We start from the raw sequence: 14,967 nt of genomic DNA, 5'->3' as shown, positions 1-14,967 counted from the left end.
AATATCTGTTTAAAGATAACTCTCAATCTCTTTGCAATAATGCTGACACAATTCCTTTACCAATTTGCGATTTTTTTTATGTTCAAGATTCAAGGTTAACCATCTCATTAAGGTGATTTCAAATTTAATTTAATTTTTTATTGAAAGCATATTACGCGCATGTTGGTGCTCCTTGTTTTAACTATTAAAGTATCATTTGCACATTAGAGGCCTAATTACATGCTATGTGACAACTCATTTCCCTTTTATATTAGGGTTGATGAAAAATTGATTGTTGATTAATCTTCAATTCTTTTATGTCTGGCTCCATATGTTCCACTTAAATTAAACCAAGGAAATTATGTCAAAATTTGACATGGTTTAAAGTAATAATTATTAAACGTAGACAAAAAAATATGTTTAAAAGTACAATCTTAGTTCGATTTAAGTTTTATAAATTATTATTTATATAATATCGTTTTATGTTTACTTACATATCATATAAATAACAGAATATATATTTATTTGAAGATATTCGTCATCGTTGGTAATAAACGCTTTTGTTTCTTTTAAACTCCGGTTTGATGATGACTCTTGTTCTTTGATTTTTCTGCTTTCATTTTGTTTTTCATTAATAATATTTAATAAAAAAGGGTTAAATCTTCTAACACCCGATTTATTATACATGACTGATAGTTTTATGTGCATACCATACTCTTAAATATCACTAGATCCGTAATTATTGGAAACAAATTTCATTAGCCATGCCATCTGTCTTCTCATATTTGCTTTAGCTGCATTCTCATATAAATTTAATAATTGTATTTTTATTACTAATTATTCAAATTTAGATATAGTGTTAAATTGTTGCATAATTATATAATATATTAATATTCTATACATTATACGTTGAAACTTAAATTCTAAAACTATAAATACCTTTTTTGAAAATAATTATAAAGATCAATTTAATTATATTTTATCTATTTATTTTTATAGTGTGAGTATACTACACTTGTATATTCTTCAGCTTCAAAATTATTAATCTAATTCAACTTGATTAAGGGTTATGCGACCAATATTTTTTTTCAGCAAAATCGACTTTAGAATCTTAGGTCGAGACACATGATGGAATAATTTTTATTTTATTTAAAGTGGAGGATTACATCAAATAAAATAATAGCCGAAATAAAATGTATTTTTTTATGTTAAATAAGGGTGTAGTGGAGGAGACCAAGGAATTTGCATGTGAAATGATGATTACTATTAATGTATTAAATAATAAACTCAGAATTTTTCCAATACCAAAAAAAAAAATCTCAACTGAAGTAAAAAGCATATATAGTTTAAACATTTATTTTATAATAAAGACCTATCAAGGATTAATGTTCAATTAAGTTAAGTGATTAACCAAAAAAATGAGATGGAATATATTGCAAACAAAGCAAAGAATGTTGTTGACCTGCAAAAAATAACATATATGGTAATGGTAATCCATGCAACATTACACGTACGTTAATCAGAAAGGAAAAACAGACAAAAATGGTATTCCAGGCGGAATTGGTAGTAAGACTGCAATGGAAGCACTTAAATCACTTGCATGAAGCTCTAGAATAGATCGACTTCCTTCTTCTTAGAGTCTTGCTTCCACTTTGGCATTTTGGAAAATGCTTCTTTCGTCATCCCGAACACCGTCTCGAATTCCTCGGCGGACAAATAAGCCTGACAAGTCGTATACAAAAGGTTAAGAACACCGATATGATTTCGATCGAGTGAGCTTTGAAACATTGATTGCGGGACAAACCTCTCTACGTTTGAAGTCGATTTCGGTTACAGGATTTTCGGACTTGGACTTCAGTTGATCGTAACTGTATGTACATTTTTCACCCACATCCTCACCGGGGTTGTGTTCCGAATCATCCCCATTGTTTTCGCCTGTCTCGGCTACAGCTATCTCTTGAGAATCAGGTACTTCGGAAGGATCCAGTTGGCCTTTTTGCCTCAGCTGTACAAATCAGATTCAGTGTATTATATGCAATAACAGTATGCGTATTTTACTACGACACTTGTGCACGTGGGTACTTACAAGGAGGGCTGGTTACTGCAGGAGTGTTGCTAGTGGATCCGTCGGGCGTCTTTATCTCTGCCATAAGCACAGAGGAGAGAGCAGCTACAGCTGCTGCTCGTTGCGATCCCTGACCTGTGCTGGCAGGCTTTGGAGCTGAGGTTTTGGTTTCTGATGATGGATTAAATGCAGTGGTTAAGGCAGCTAAAGCTTCAGCTCTTTGCCTAGGTCCTTGACTTCCATCACCAGATTTATCCTGCGCTAATAAGCAATCTAAATGAATCCTTTGAATTCTCAAAATACACATCACTTCTTCCATGATCATTGTGTGAAAACAACAACACATTATGATATGAAGCTTGAGGAAATGTCTGCGAAAACAAAAGGAATAGATAATTGGGCACATCCGGTGACATACAACAAAAGGGTCAAATGGACTACCTCTGCATAACTAATCTTCGAACCAATCGGAAAGAGGGGAAACAAAATGCATTATCAAGCTGATGTTAACTGAAAAGAGGGGAAAACAGAAATACTTTTCTGAAATGAAAGCCCTCGACTCTCATTGAACTTTCCATTCGATTTTTACAATCCAAGTTTATCCTTATGCTAAACAGAAACTTAGTATACCAAAAAGAAATTACCTCTGCATGGGTGGTAGTCCCAAAGAGCAATGCCACCTTCTTCTGGAACGAGTTTCCTAGCAGCTGTGTTCCATAGATAACATGTAAGCATAAATATCAAACAGATGCAATGCGTGCAATACACATGAAAGGATGAACCATATCATACAAAGAACAGTAACTCTTAGAGAAAACAACAGGGCACTTCATAAAATTTTCGGTGCATGCATACAATTAACAGTAACTGATTCTTTTTCGCCACACTATGAGTGCCAACAACAGGGTAATGGTTGTTTCATCCAAAATACAGGATGCTCTAAATGGGTCGATCCCTATAGTTCAGTTTTTGGAAGTATTAAATGGTACTTTCCTTAAAACAAGTGCACCATGCTAATCAATTCTCTGAACCATATACCATAACTATCCTAGTTTTGACCCTTTCGGTGCAGACAAGAAATTCTTGAATCCGGGGTTACAGGTATAATTATCTCATAGAGGCTCTCCAAACATGCACTCAAACATTTCCTCATCTAGAACACAATTTCATTGATTAAAAGCATATGGATTGCATTTCATCTATGTTCATCGGTTCATCCGATTTTATGTAGATAAAATGAGAGTATAACTTCAATTTTGCTGCTGAAAATGAGAGCGATCTAGCATTAATTGAAGTGACACCAAGATAAAGTATAAAAATCAAGTCAAGGAACGTACAATAGCTCGATGAGAATCCCACGAAAAGAATACAGTGAAGAAGCAGGGTTCATTTCCTTCACCAACTTTGAAAAGTGCAACCTTTGGAGACAAACCCTCTAGAGATACTGCCCTGTCAATGTATTTCTGCATGGAATTTTCTAAAATGAACAACGAACATATAAAAAGGATAATGCGACGAAGAACTCGAAGTTTATGCATTACCTGTCCAATTTCGAATGCACTTCGTTTTTCTTTGGTGTCGACACATTGACCGACCCAAACAAACACTTCAGCATGTGTGTCTAGTACCAGAATATCTTCAGTCAAGAGATCATCTTGAGAGAAATTGTAAATTTCCTCAACCTGCATAATCGAATGTAAAATTACATATAGAGGACATTGGATATATTAAGAACAAGTTTTCAATTACAGAAGGAAAAACTCACCTCAAGCTTTCCTGACGCATCCTCACCGAAAAATATTGAACCATGGAAAAACAGTTAGAATGGTAAGAAACTACATTAATAACAGAGGGCCAAGCAAATCACATTTTTGGTTAAGAAATACACCTTTATTAAGAGAGACAGTGAAAAGGTGGGGATCCCTGACAGTCTCATCAGGTTCTTTTTTGGTGGAGGAATAACTTTCTTTCTCCCCAAGTGCAGACCAGAAGGCAGAAACCTCTGCTCCTTCTTTACAATGTTTCCGAGTAACTCCCGGCTGAATGCAAATATGATTCGATGATCAATTCGCATGAGGGAAGGAAATTTTCAAAGGACTATAACCATTAGATAAGAATTAAAGCACACCATGCTTGATGCAACATAGGCATATGTTCCTGTGGTGACATTCTTCAGTATTATTGATTAATTGGTCAACTCAAATTATTGGAACTTAGATTTTAAACTGTAACTATATCAAGTTATTACCAAGCTTCTCAATAAACCTATGTTCTTTAATCTTGTGTAACAAGAAATCCAAAAGTAAATAACTTTCCGTATGGTATACCTTTAAAGATTCAGCAACTTTCGCTGCCAATTCCTGGTGTTCTTTAGAGCTTTGAGTTCCGTACCAAGTAAAAATTGTTGAAGATCCAGATTGCAGGAGGAAACACTCAGTGGAATTTAACGATGTTGCCACCTAAAAAATGGTTACAAAGCCAAGAATACAGACATCCAGCCGTATACATGTTAGGTTACAAAAGGAATAGGTAGTCATACAGCACACATCATAACGAAAAACAGCGGGAATTCAGACATCACAACACATTTGATGTCCGGTAAAAGTAGCTCGTACCTCACTACAAGTAAAATAATGGAGAGATTATTAAAATTTCAACTTGGAAAACGTGTTGCATCAAATAAGATTGTACAGTCAATGGCGGCAACAGGAAATGTTTGGGTCTAAAAATACTAGGATGCAATACAAAATTAAAGTACTTGTTTGCATGTATGTTTTTTTTGTTGGAAAAATACATTTTCACTCATTGGAAAATCAAATCAACCAAAGAAAGCTTAAAAGGAAAAAGTGACAAAATAACCAACTAATGCATACCGCGTTAACTTGCAGTGCTTTACTATCCTGCACAGAAGTTCCAGCTATCTGAAACAGAGCAACGGAATCTTCTGTGTATGTTTCATCACTCAAGCCTTTGCCTTCTATACTCTTTTTGTAACCAGCGCTTAGACCACCCTAGATGGGAATCAGCCATATGAAAATTGATATCTTCCAATTTCAAAACAAAAGTTCCTCATGCAATGAAACATTGATAATGAGATTCTAAAAGTTTGAGGTCAACTTTCATACCTTAAGGACCACTATAGGTTGAAAAAGTGCAATGAATTGTGGTGGCTCTTTACCTTCAAATATACGACCCTGCAAGAAGAATCTATTAGAAACACAAGCATTACAGTAACAGTAATCAGCCAAAGGTAATATGATACCTGAACAGGCCTCCCCTTCAGTGAGTTAAATGTTGAATTAGCCAACTCGGAAGCCGTCTTTCGGTCCTCCTGAATTAAGAAACATATATACTTTTAGAAAACGGAATTTTTTAAGTAGTGACAACTGTCAGTGGAGCGAAGTGCATCAAGTTAACATGTGACTACATAAGCACAACTTTCCTCTTTGAAAGCAAATAATGGGTGGAAGCCATGAATGCAAAAATAATGAAAAGAGGGGATTTAGATTCAATGCAGTCGAATGAATTAGATACTGTCACCACTAAATGAGCTAGAAAGCAATTCTTGAAAATCAACATTTACAATGAAAGTGCAACGTATTGCAGACGAACAACTGAAAAGGTATATCATTTAAATTATCTTCTACTCAACTATGAGCAATGTAAATTACCTCAACGCTATCCTTTCCAATCCACCAGCAAAGAAAGAAATCTTCTTTCCTCTCACCTGAGTGGTATGTATAAAGCACAATGTAGCAGTCTCCACTATAGAATTTACCAGTATACTCTTTTTCCAGCAGCGTCTTGGCACCATCATTGACGCGCCATACCTGAAAAACAAGAAACACCGTTGTCATTTAGATTTTTGTTTGTAAGTCATATATCAATAACCAACTAAAACTATTAACATGACCTCCATCTTTCCACCGCCTTCAAGCAAAGGAACTTTTTCTAGTACAGGAGCAGTTTTAGCCACCACCGCCTTGACAGCAACTTTTTGTTGCTTCAGCAAAGCTGACAGTAAAAGAGTGGTATTCAAATAATGTAAACCACAAAATATAAGTGTCGATTTTAGATTCTTAAGTGATCCCTACCAGATACTTTTCCTTTTCCATCCTCACCACCAGGAGCTGTAGATGGAGCCGGCCAAGATTCAAAGTGGGACTTGAATGAATTGGTTTCATAACCTTGGCTGAGACGGGTTATGCGTGTTGATTTTGGTCTATTGAGGCTATCAACAAAGCCCTGGAGATAAAAGGCTGGGAATGAGAATTCATATTCTTGACATACATAAAGAAACCACTACCAGGACTCTAGCTCTACCTCGGCGACTTGATTGGCGGCTTTTCTCTCCTCTACCTGTGTCATCCGTCCAAACCAAACAAAAACCTCAGAACCACAGTCTAGTATAAAGCATTTGTTGTTTTCCAAGAGGCTTCTCTTTAGTTCACCTTCTATGAGCGTTGCCTTATCATTAGTTATGCTACAGGAACCAGTGATTCCAAATTATTAGTTAACAAAAACATAGACCTTTAAAAAAAATAGTAACATAAACTAATACTAACTCGAAATGATTTCAATCAGGAGTGTCTACTCACTTAAAATTCTCCTAAAGATATGGTCTATAGAAAACAAGTATCTAACCTAAGAAAAGTTCATCTATATTAACCATGATAATGGTGACCATAAGGACACTCTCAAACCTAACAATTAAAATAAACTTAATATGTATGTTATTATTGCCTATACTCACGAAGGCCTTTTAATGTTCTAACTATCATCTTCTCTCATTTTTCCCCAAAAAAAGAAGCAATTAATATAGAGTGTATATATTAAATTATTCTGGCCTTAATCTATAATGCTGCCTTATGATATTAATACTAGTCATAACATTCTCGAAAACACATTAAAGAATTTGATTTTAGATTTCTTGCACATAAAGATAATCGATATGGATTCCAAAGAACATCTACAAACATTTGGCATTGAACAGATTGGATAAAACTAAAGAATATATTTACAGTTTGAAATGAAAGCTGACAGTTTTAGAGTAGGCAACTTTTCAAATAACAAGGCTTCACACTTCCATTGGTTGAGAAAACAGGGTAAAAAATACTAGCCGGATTAGGATAGTTTGGTTTTAAGGATTGTTATACTGAAGGAAATATATTAAAAAGCGCTAGAGAAATATGAGGAAGCTTAAGGAATTCAATATCATAAAAAGAGTTACGAGTGTTGATCAGTCTTTGAGACCTCTAAACAGTTTCTAAGCACTAGCAGATTTACTTAATTTATATGACAATTTCCCTTGGGCAAGAAGTTGGGTCTACAACCCTATAGTAATCTGGTTACAATCACAACAAAACTGAAGTATCCTTACCAACATACATATGGAATACATAGAGAGTCAAAATTTTTAGAATATACAATTACCTGTAAAGTTTAGCCGGAGTAGTCTCGGGAATAATATCATCTTCATGGCTAACCTTCTTACCTAATGGAGCAAAACCACCAAACAGGACCCAGAACTCGCCGGAGTCAGACTCGGTATCCAATTTCCCATCATCTGTAAGGGTGATTACCATTTAAAAAAGTGGCAGCTTTAGATAGAGTAAGATAAGTAAACCTTGCACGAAATTCAAATAATACTTGCAGAGAAATAGAAAAGATGGAAACACATCATCATCAATCAACACTGTAAATGCATCTTCCGTACCAACAATTGCAACATTGCACACCCCATCATGATACTTTTCCTTTAGGAACTGGATAACTTCTAACGCCTTGGCCCTTTCCTGAATATTAGAGTTTGCACCATTGAACTGATAAATCTTTTTCTCTGTGTCCAGGATAAATACATCATCGTGATTCAGTGAAGACCGAGCAAAAGGAACCTGCAAGAGAATAATCCAAAATGGTATTTCCCTCATCCACAAAAGCCCCATTGAATAATTTATTACTAGTTCATGAAACTTTTTCTTTCTTTCTTCTTTGTATCCATACTAATCAAACTTATGTAAATATCATTAGATACCTGCTTCAATTTGACAACTCGTTTTCCTTTGCAGACATACAACCGTGTTTCAAACACTTCTTCCTCTGGTTTTTTGAATCCAGAAGCAACACCACCCTCCAATGGTACAATGCAAGGCTTAAAGTATGACAAAAATTTGTCAGTTTCATGGCCTTGAAGTTCCCTGTGCTGCACAGCACGGCCTCCTAGCGCTGCATCTAGCTCAACAGTTTTGATAGCAGCTGTTCCAGCTTCATCCTGCATACGACAACATTACCTCGACATGCTGTTTTAGTTCATTTGAAGGAACATTTAAATCATTAACAAAATAAGATAAGAAGATGCAGCAAAATCACACCTGACTGGTATCTTTCCCAATCCAGAAGTGTATGTCATACATATAAGAGCCACTCTTGCTATGTGAAGTCTACAAAAGTACATATAAAAAATCGAATAAAGCAGTGGTTCACTAGAAATGTATGTTATGTGGGTGGTAAAGGAGGGACAGGTGATTCTGTACATTTAAGACAACGTAAGAATCTCCCATGTAGAATTTTCCATAGTCGGACTTTGGCAACGGAACCGGCTGAAAATTCTCAATACGCCAGATTTCAAGCCCACTACAAAATGTCAAGTCCAACAGCCTTAACCCAAACAAAATATCAGGACATATATGGAACATAAGAACAGATTCAAAAAGAAGAAAAGATAATATGGCCTTATCTTCTTCTTTTTTTCACTTTTTCCTTTTTTCATTTGGTAATTGGAAAAGGCTTAGTGATTAATTTCAGTTCTCTTATGATCAAAAGACCAAAATATATCCGTATACTTGTATAAAATAATTAAAGACATATATATAAGGCCTTTGTTTTAAGGATACGCTTTCTGACCAACTCCCTGAAATGCAGGATCCAGAGCTTTTGCAGCGGCAGTCATGTTCTGCATCAAAATCCAACCTTTAGCAGTCTTTAAGTTGCAAAAAAACTTACTGGAGAAAATACAGGCATCAAATGATGGAAGGGAAAATTAAGTTACATTACAAAATAATAATAATAATAATTCAGGGAAAAAGCTAAAATTAGTTTGGTTCGTATAACAGCTCGTCTTTTCACAGTCTTCAGCAATAAGCCAATGTACGAAACAGTTACATGCTATCCTGATCCAAAAAAAGAAAGATAATCGAATTGGATGAGCCAAACAATCGCTCAGAACTTGAATAAAAGCTAATGCCTTCTTTAATCTCTAATGCTCACTGGTCACTGCTCAGTGGTTACAAGTTCTAACAAACAAATTAAATCATATCCCGTAGATGATGATGATATTAAATCTTCCCACACTTACGATAGAGTGTTTAAAAACGAAATATTTAACAAGCAGAAAACAGAGAAACATTATGATGGAACAATCCGAAAAATTGATATCAACATCATGCACATTCAGTTCCAAAAAACAATTAAGGAAAAAAAGAAGAAGAAACAAAACCCATTAAAACCGAGACAATATCAAGCGTAACCAGATCAACAAACATCAAAACAAACACGAAAAAAATGATATCCAGGTGATATATAACCCCCAAAAGGAAATGATCAAGGCAATGGCATTTTCCTTGATCAGAGCTGAGAAATAAAAAAACAAGCAGATGATGATCAAAGAAGAAGAAGACGAGAAGGGTACCTCTACGGTGCCAGGTCAGAGATACCTCTCTAAGAGTATAAGGACGAGAAGGGAAAGAGCTAAGAAGAGCTGACAAATCAAACGATAAGAAGGGAAATATAAGATGACAGTGATTTCTATATGCCTCTTTGTTACTGAAACTTTTTTGAGATTTACGAAATGAATGAATGAATGGAGAGGAAAGGAAAAACAGTTATATTAGCGAGTTTTGGGGCAAAGTAGTCGTTATAAAAAATGATCCGGTAACGATGGCTACGGCGCCATGTTATTTTGCGGCCTTTTCTTTCTCTTTTGCTTCCATTTTTTTTTATTTTTTTACTAATTTATTTTGCACTCTAAATTTCCCATAAAATAATTAAGAATTTCTTAATTTTATCATTCTATTGAAGTAAATATTTACACTCGATAAATTTTGAACTTCTTAAAGTTAATCTTTAATTTTAAGTTATATTTAAATTTGACATTTATAAATTATGAATGTTAAGTATTGATAATAATATTGTAGGACTGTACTCAACCTGAGGAAACAGTTTCTTTAAGATTTTGTCAAAGTGAAACTCTATGCGGTCAGCAAAAGCTGCAACAACAATAATGTTTAACACGGAAAAATCATTGTACTGATGGCGCATGCTTTTGGGGTTTTTCTGGCATACATTAGCGGGCCTAATGGAAGCTGAAAATCCTACCGTTTCGCTGATCTCTTCCCCGATTCTCCACCGCTTTCATCCGTTTTTCTCACCTTTTTCTAGTATTCATCCTTTTCCTTATCCTTTTCTGTTCTCTGATGGATTGGAGAAAACTGTTCTCTTGTTCTGCTAGCCAACGCCTGCGATATTTTCCCCCAAATGTAAAAGACGGGACTCCTATAGTTCATCCATCGCCTGAAGTCTTTGAAGAAGGAATTGCTGAGTGGAAGACTTATCTCGTTGGGCAAGTGCTCGGGGCTACTCCAAATTTTCAATCTCTTCAGAAAATTGTTGATAGTTTGTGGAAAATACCCTTACGAGGAGCCAAAATCCAGGTTAGCTATGCTGGACCCAATCTTTACCTGTTTTCATTTGAATCTGATTCTGATCGTGAATGGGTATTGGAAAATGGCCTTTGGCATATCTATAACAAGCCCTTAATCCTTAGGAACTGGGAACCTAACTTGAGAAAGCTTCAATTTGATTTATCTAGAATTCCTCTGTGGGTTCATCTGTATAATGTCCCCCTCGAATTATTCTCTAGTGAAGGCCTAAGTTACGTCGCTTGTGCAATTGGCTTCCACCTCTCTATGGATTATATAACAGCTCCAAAGTCTCTTTGGAATTTGCTAAGGTTTATGGCGAAATTGGGGCTACAGACGTGATTTCTAAGCAAATAAATGTCATGCTGAACAATGGTCAATCTACCTCCATATTTGTTGAAGTTCCCTGGTCTCATCCCTGCTGTAAATCCTGTAATTCTTTCGGTCATAGTGCTAAAGGTTGCAAGGCTTTCCCCAATACCTCTCAATCTATCCAAATTTGGAGGAAAAATGATACTCATTCTTCTTCTCAAACTCTTACAAAAGAGGATAATAAGGACACTACGACTACAAAGTCTGCTTCTATCAACTCAGAGGAAACTCATGTTAAAGAAGTTTTTTCAAGTGATTTACCTGCTTCTGTCTCACGTTCATCTGAAAATATCACTGCTACTCAGGATATTCCGCATTCACAGGGAAATTCGCGTTCCCCCCCCCACAGTAACTACTTCTGTTACCCAAGCTGTAATTGATCCTATTGTTCCAGCTCTCCAAAGTCTTGATGACAGTTCTCTTCCTTCTGCTCATTCACCTTCCAAAAAAAGAAGAGGCATACCACCTACAAACAAAGCCTCCAAACCTCTTGCAGCCTCTTCTAATAGGTTTGAGATTCTCACATCGTTCAAAGAAGTTTATGATCAGCAGTGCAAGCAACCTAGGAAAAAAGCTTATGGAGTTGCAGTTCAGATCAAAGAACTCAAAACTAAAAAGAAGTCCAATCTTGATAAGTCCAAAAGCTCCGTTGAAAGTAAAGGAGGGGAACAAATTCCCTCATCCCAATCCTAATGATTATCCCTTTTTAGAATATTAGAGGATTGAATAATCCTCTTAAACAAGGTAAGGTCCTTAGAAGGGTTATCCTTAATAAAGTGGACATTTTCTGTTTGCTGGAAACCCGAGTTAAGGTGGATAAATCTGCTGACATCTTAGCCTCCACCTTTGTGAATTGGAATAGCTTCTCTAACTATGAATATGCTGTTAATGGTAGGATATGGCTTCTGTGTAGGAAAGATCTTAACATTTCTTTATGCCATGTCTCTGATCAAAGCATCACTGTCAAATGCTTGTTCAATAACAATCATTTCTTAATTACTGCTATTTATGGTTGCAATGATGGTATTTCGAGAAGAAATCTTTGGCATAATCTTCGAAACATTCATTCTTCTTCTTGCAATCTTCCATGGATCCTGGGAGGAGATTTCAATGCACTCTTTTCCCTCACGAATCTTCTTCTCACGAGCAATTAGGTATGGTTACAACTTCGGAGATGATTGAATTCCAAGAAATCTATCATGATCTTCAACTCCAAGACCATCCATTTTTCGGTCCTACTTACTCTTGGAGTAACAAGCAAAAGGAGAATTTTCTTGCTCGTAAACTTGATAGAGTCCTCACCAACCCTTTATGGTATGAAGTTTTTCCCCTCTCGTTTGTGGAATTCTTGGCTCCTAGACCTTCTGACCATTGTATGGCTTTGGTTTCTCTTCATAAAGAGGTTCATGCTAACAAACCAAAGCCTTTTAAATTCTTTAACTACTGGACTCTTCATCACAATTTCCTTAATATTGTTAGTCATTCTTGGTCCATTCCTATCCAAGGAAATCCTATGAAGAAGCTTTTTCTCAAGCTTAAATGCCTTAAAGCTACTCTCAAAACTCTCAACAATGACTGTTATAGTGACTTATCTTCTCGGGTTTGCCTTAAGAGAGTGGAGTTTGAGAAACAACAAATTCTCACTTTAAGAGGAGTTGAGCTTATCGATAAGGAGATTTAATTGCAAAATGAACTCAACTCCTTAAAGGAAGCAGAGGAAATGTTCCTAAAGCAAAAAGCAAAAATTCACTGGCTTAAGGAGAGAGATAAATGCACCAGATTTTTTCACTCTGTAATTGCAAACAAGAGGAAAAAGACATCATTCGAGTTTTGGTTGATGAAAACGGAATAAGGCTAGAGACTTTTGATGATATGTCCACTGAAGTAGTTAATTTTTACAAAAGACTCCTAGGCTCCACTGACCCCAATGTCAAAGAATACCCTATCAATATTCTTAGAGACCTCATGCTTCCAATTCCTAATTCTGAAGACTATGATGGTCTCACAAAGGAAGTCACTTACGAGGAGATCAAGGAGGCAAATTTCAGCCAAGGTAACAATAAGGCTCCCGGCCCTGATGGTTACACTTCTATTTTCTTCAAAAAAGCTTGGCAAGTTGTAAGAAATGATGTGATTGAAGCTATTAATTTTTTCTTCCATGAAGCTTACATTTACCCAGCTTTTAATGCCACTACCATTGTCCTGGTTCCTAAGATTCTTAATCTCAATAAAGTTTCAGACTTTCGTCCTATTTCATGATGCTCAGTTATTTATAAGGTCATCACTAAGCTCATTGTTAATAGGTTGACCCACCTGCTTCCGAAGTTTATTACCTCTAATCAATCTGCTTTTGTTAAAGGAAGAAGTATCATCGACAACACCCTTCTTGCCCAAGAAATTGTGAAAGGATATGGGAGGAACTCTATTTCATCTAGATGTGCTCTCAAAATAGATCTTCAAAAAGCATTTGATTCTGTTCATTAGAGCTTCATCCTTTTCATTCTTAAGGCTCTGGATTTTTCAATCATTCTCATTCAATGGATTGAGGCTTGCTACTCTGCTGCCACTTATTCTATTGCTTTAAATGGTATCCTGACTGGATATTTTAAGGGTGCAAAGGGACTTAAACAAGGTGACCCTCTTTCCCCTATTTTGTTCATTATGATGATGAATATCCTCTCTAAATTACTCAATAATGCTGCTGTTAAAAGGATCCTTAGCTTCCACCCTAAATGCAAGCAAATCGGTCTTACTCACTTAATCTTTGTTGATGATTTGCTAATTTTCTGCAAAGGTAATCTTGATTCTGTCATGGGAGTCATCACTGTTCTTGACTACTTCTATGAAATTTCTGGCCTCAAACTCAATGTTGCTAAATGTGAAATCTTTACTGCTGACATTTCGGTTCATTCTCTTAACACTATTATTAATTTTTCTGGATTTAAGCATGGAACACTCCCGGTTAGGTACCTGGGGATACCTCTGGTCACAAGGAAACTTAATGTTAAGGACTGCCAGCCTATCATCGATAAGATCAAGCTCAAACTCCACCAATGGTCTAGGCTGAAGCTGAGTTTTGCTGGTAGACTCGAGCTAATTAAAATTGTCCTCTTTAGTGTTGCTAACTATTGGTGTAGGCAGTTGAACCTACCTCAATCTGTTATCAACAAAATTGAACAAATCTGTTCGAGATACTTCTGGAAAGGTTCTGACATTCCAGCAGCGGGAGCAAGAGTAAGCTGGGACAGAATTTGTAAACCTAAATCTGAAGGAGGTCTTGGTCTTAAAGACATTAAGTCGTGGAACAAATCTTGCATGCTGATTCTTATTAAGAGACTACTTGTAGGGGAGGGTTCATTTTGGGTTTATGGATTCACACATATTTAATCAAGAATCATGATTTTTGGGTTATGGAAGTCCCATTGAATACTAGCTGGCTTCAAAGGAAATTCATGAATTTTCGTACAATCGCTCGGCCTATCCTTGAATATGGAGCTATGTCTATCAAGCAAATCTGGGATAATATTCGACTGAAAAACAACAAAGTTCCATGGCAGCATCTAATTTGGCTTTCGTTTCACGTTCCAAAACACAGTTTAATCTCTTGGATGGTTATTCTGGACTGCCTCCCTACAAATGATAGGTTACAATGATTTGGAATTGTTGTCAACGATCAATGCATTCTCTATTTTGCAACAAAGGAATCCAGAGACCACCTTTTTGCAGAATGTAATTTTACTGCTACTATATGGAAATCACTACTTCTGCTTGCAGGCATTCAAAATCCTCTTCTTAATTGGTCTGATCTGCTTTGTTGGGCTATTAAGACATGGAAAGGGAAATCTTTAATTACTA

The 14,967-nt window shown here is 36.0% G+C and overlaps 1 protein-coding gene across 1 annotated transcript; it reads right to left on the bottom strand.

Moving 5' to 3' along the window:
- Nucleotides 1-170: 170 nt before the first annotated feature.
- LOC120128644 (villin-2-like) lies at nt 171-8,993 on the bottom strand. The gene is made up of 23 exons (XM_039146293.1): nt 8,938-8,993; nt 8,578-8,677; nt 8,416-8,484; nt 8,079-8,315; nt 7,761-7,938; nt 7,478-7,610; nt 6,368-6,527; nt 6,139-6,289; nt 5,958-6,058; nt 5,716-5,874; nt 5,307-5,375; nt 5,170-5,238; nt 4,918-5,055; nt 4,372-4,503; nt 3,933-4,083; nt 3,810-3,820; nt 3,586-3,726; nt 3,382-3,507; nt 2,689-2,751; nt 2,046-2,306; nt 1,784-1,984; nt 1,576-1,701; nt 171-181 (listed from the first exon to the last, which is right to left on the bottom strand). Exons 1-22 carry the CDS (start codon nt 8,991-8,993, stop codon nt 1,588-1,590), a joined length of 2,820 nt encoding a protein of 939 aa, XP_039002224.1. The 3' UTR covers nt 171-181; nt 1,576-1,587.
- Nucleotides 8,994-14,967: the final 5,974 nt, after the last annotated feature.

The sequence above is a fragment of the Hibiscus syriacus genome, unplaced genomic scaffold (genome assembly GCF_006381635.1).
Source record: "Hibiscus syriacus cultivar Baekdansim isolate YM2019G1 unplaced genomic scaffold, ASM638163v2 tig00110482_pilon, whole genome shotgun sequence".
NCBI classification, from domain to species: Eukaryota; Viridiplantae; Streptophyta; class Magnoliopsida; order Malvales; family Malvaceae; genus Hibiscus; species Hibiscus syriacus.
Note: the sequence above shows the minus strand (reverse complement) of the source record. Positions and strands in the feature narration are given on the sequence as shown.

Bases quoted from the DNA above. Each gene is read 5' to 3' on its own strand.
- LOC120128644 (XM_039146293.1), bottom strand. From the start codon at position 8,993: ATGACTGCCGCTGCAAAAGCTCTGGATCCTGCATTTCAGGGAGTTGGT. The intron at 7,611-7,760 runs GTACGGAAGATG...TCACCCTTACAG, and splicing joins GTGCAATGTTGCAATTGTTG to ATGATGGGAAATTGGATACC. The intron at 5,056-5,169 runs GTATGAAAGTTG...ATTCCCATCTAG, and splicing joins AACCTATAGTGGTCCTTAAG to GGTGGTCTAAGCGCTGGTTA.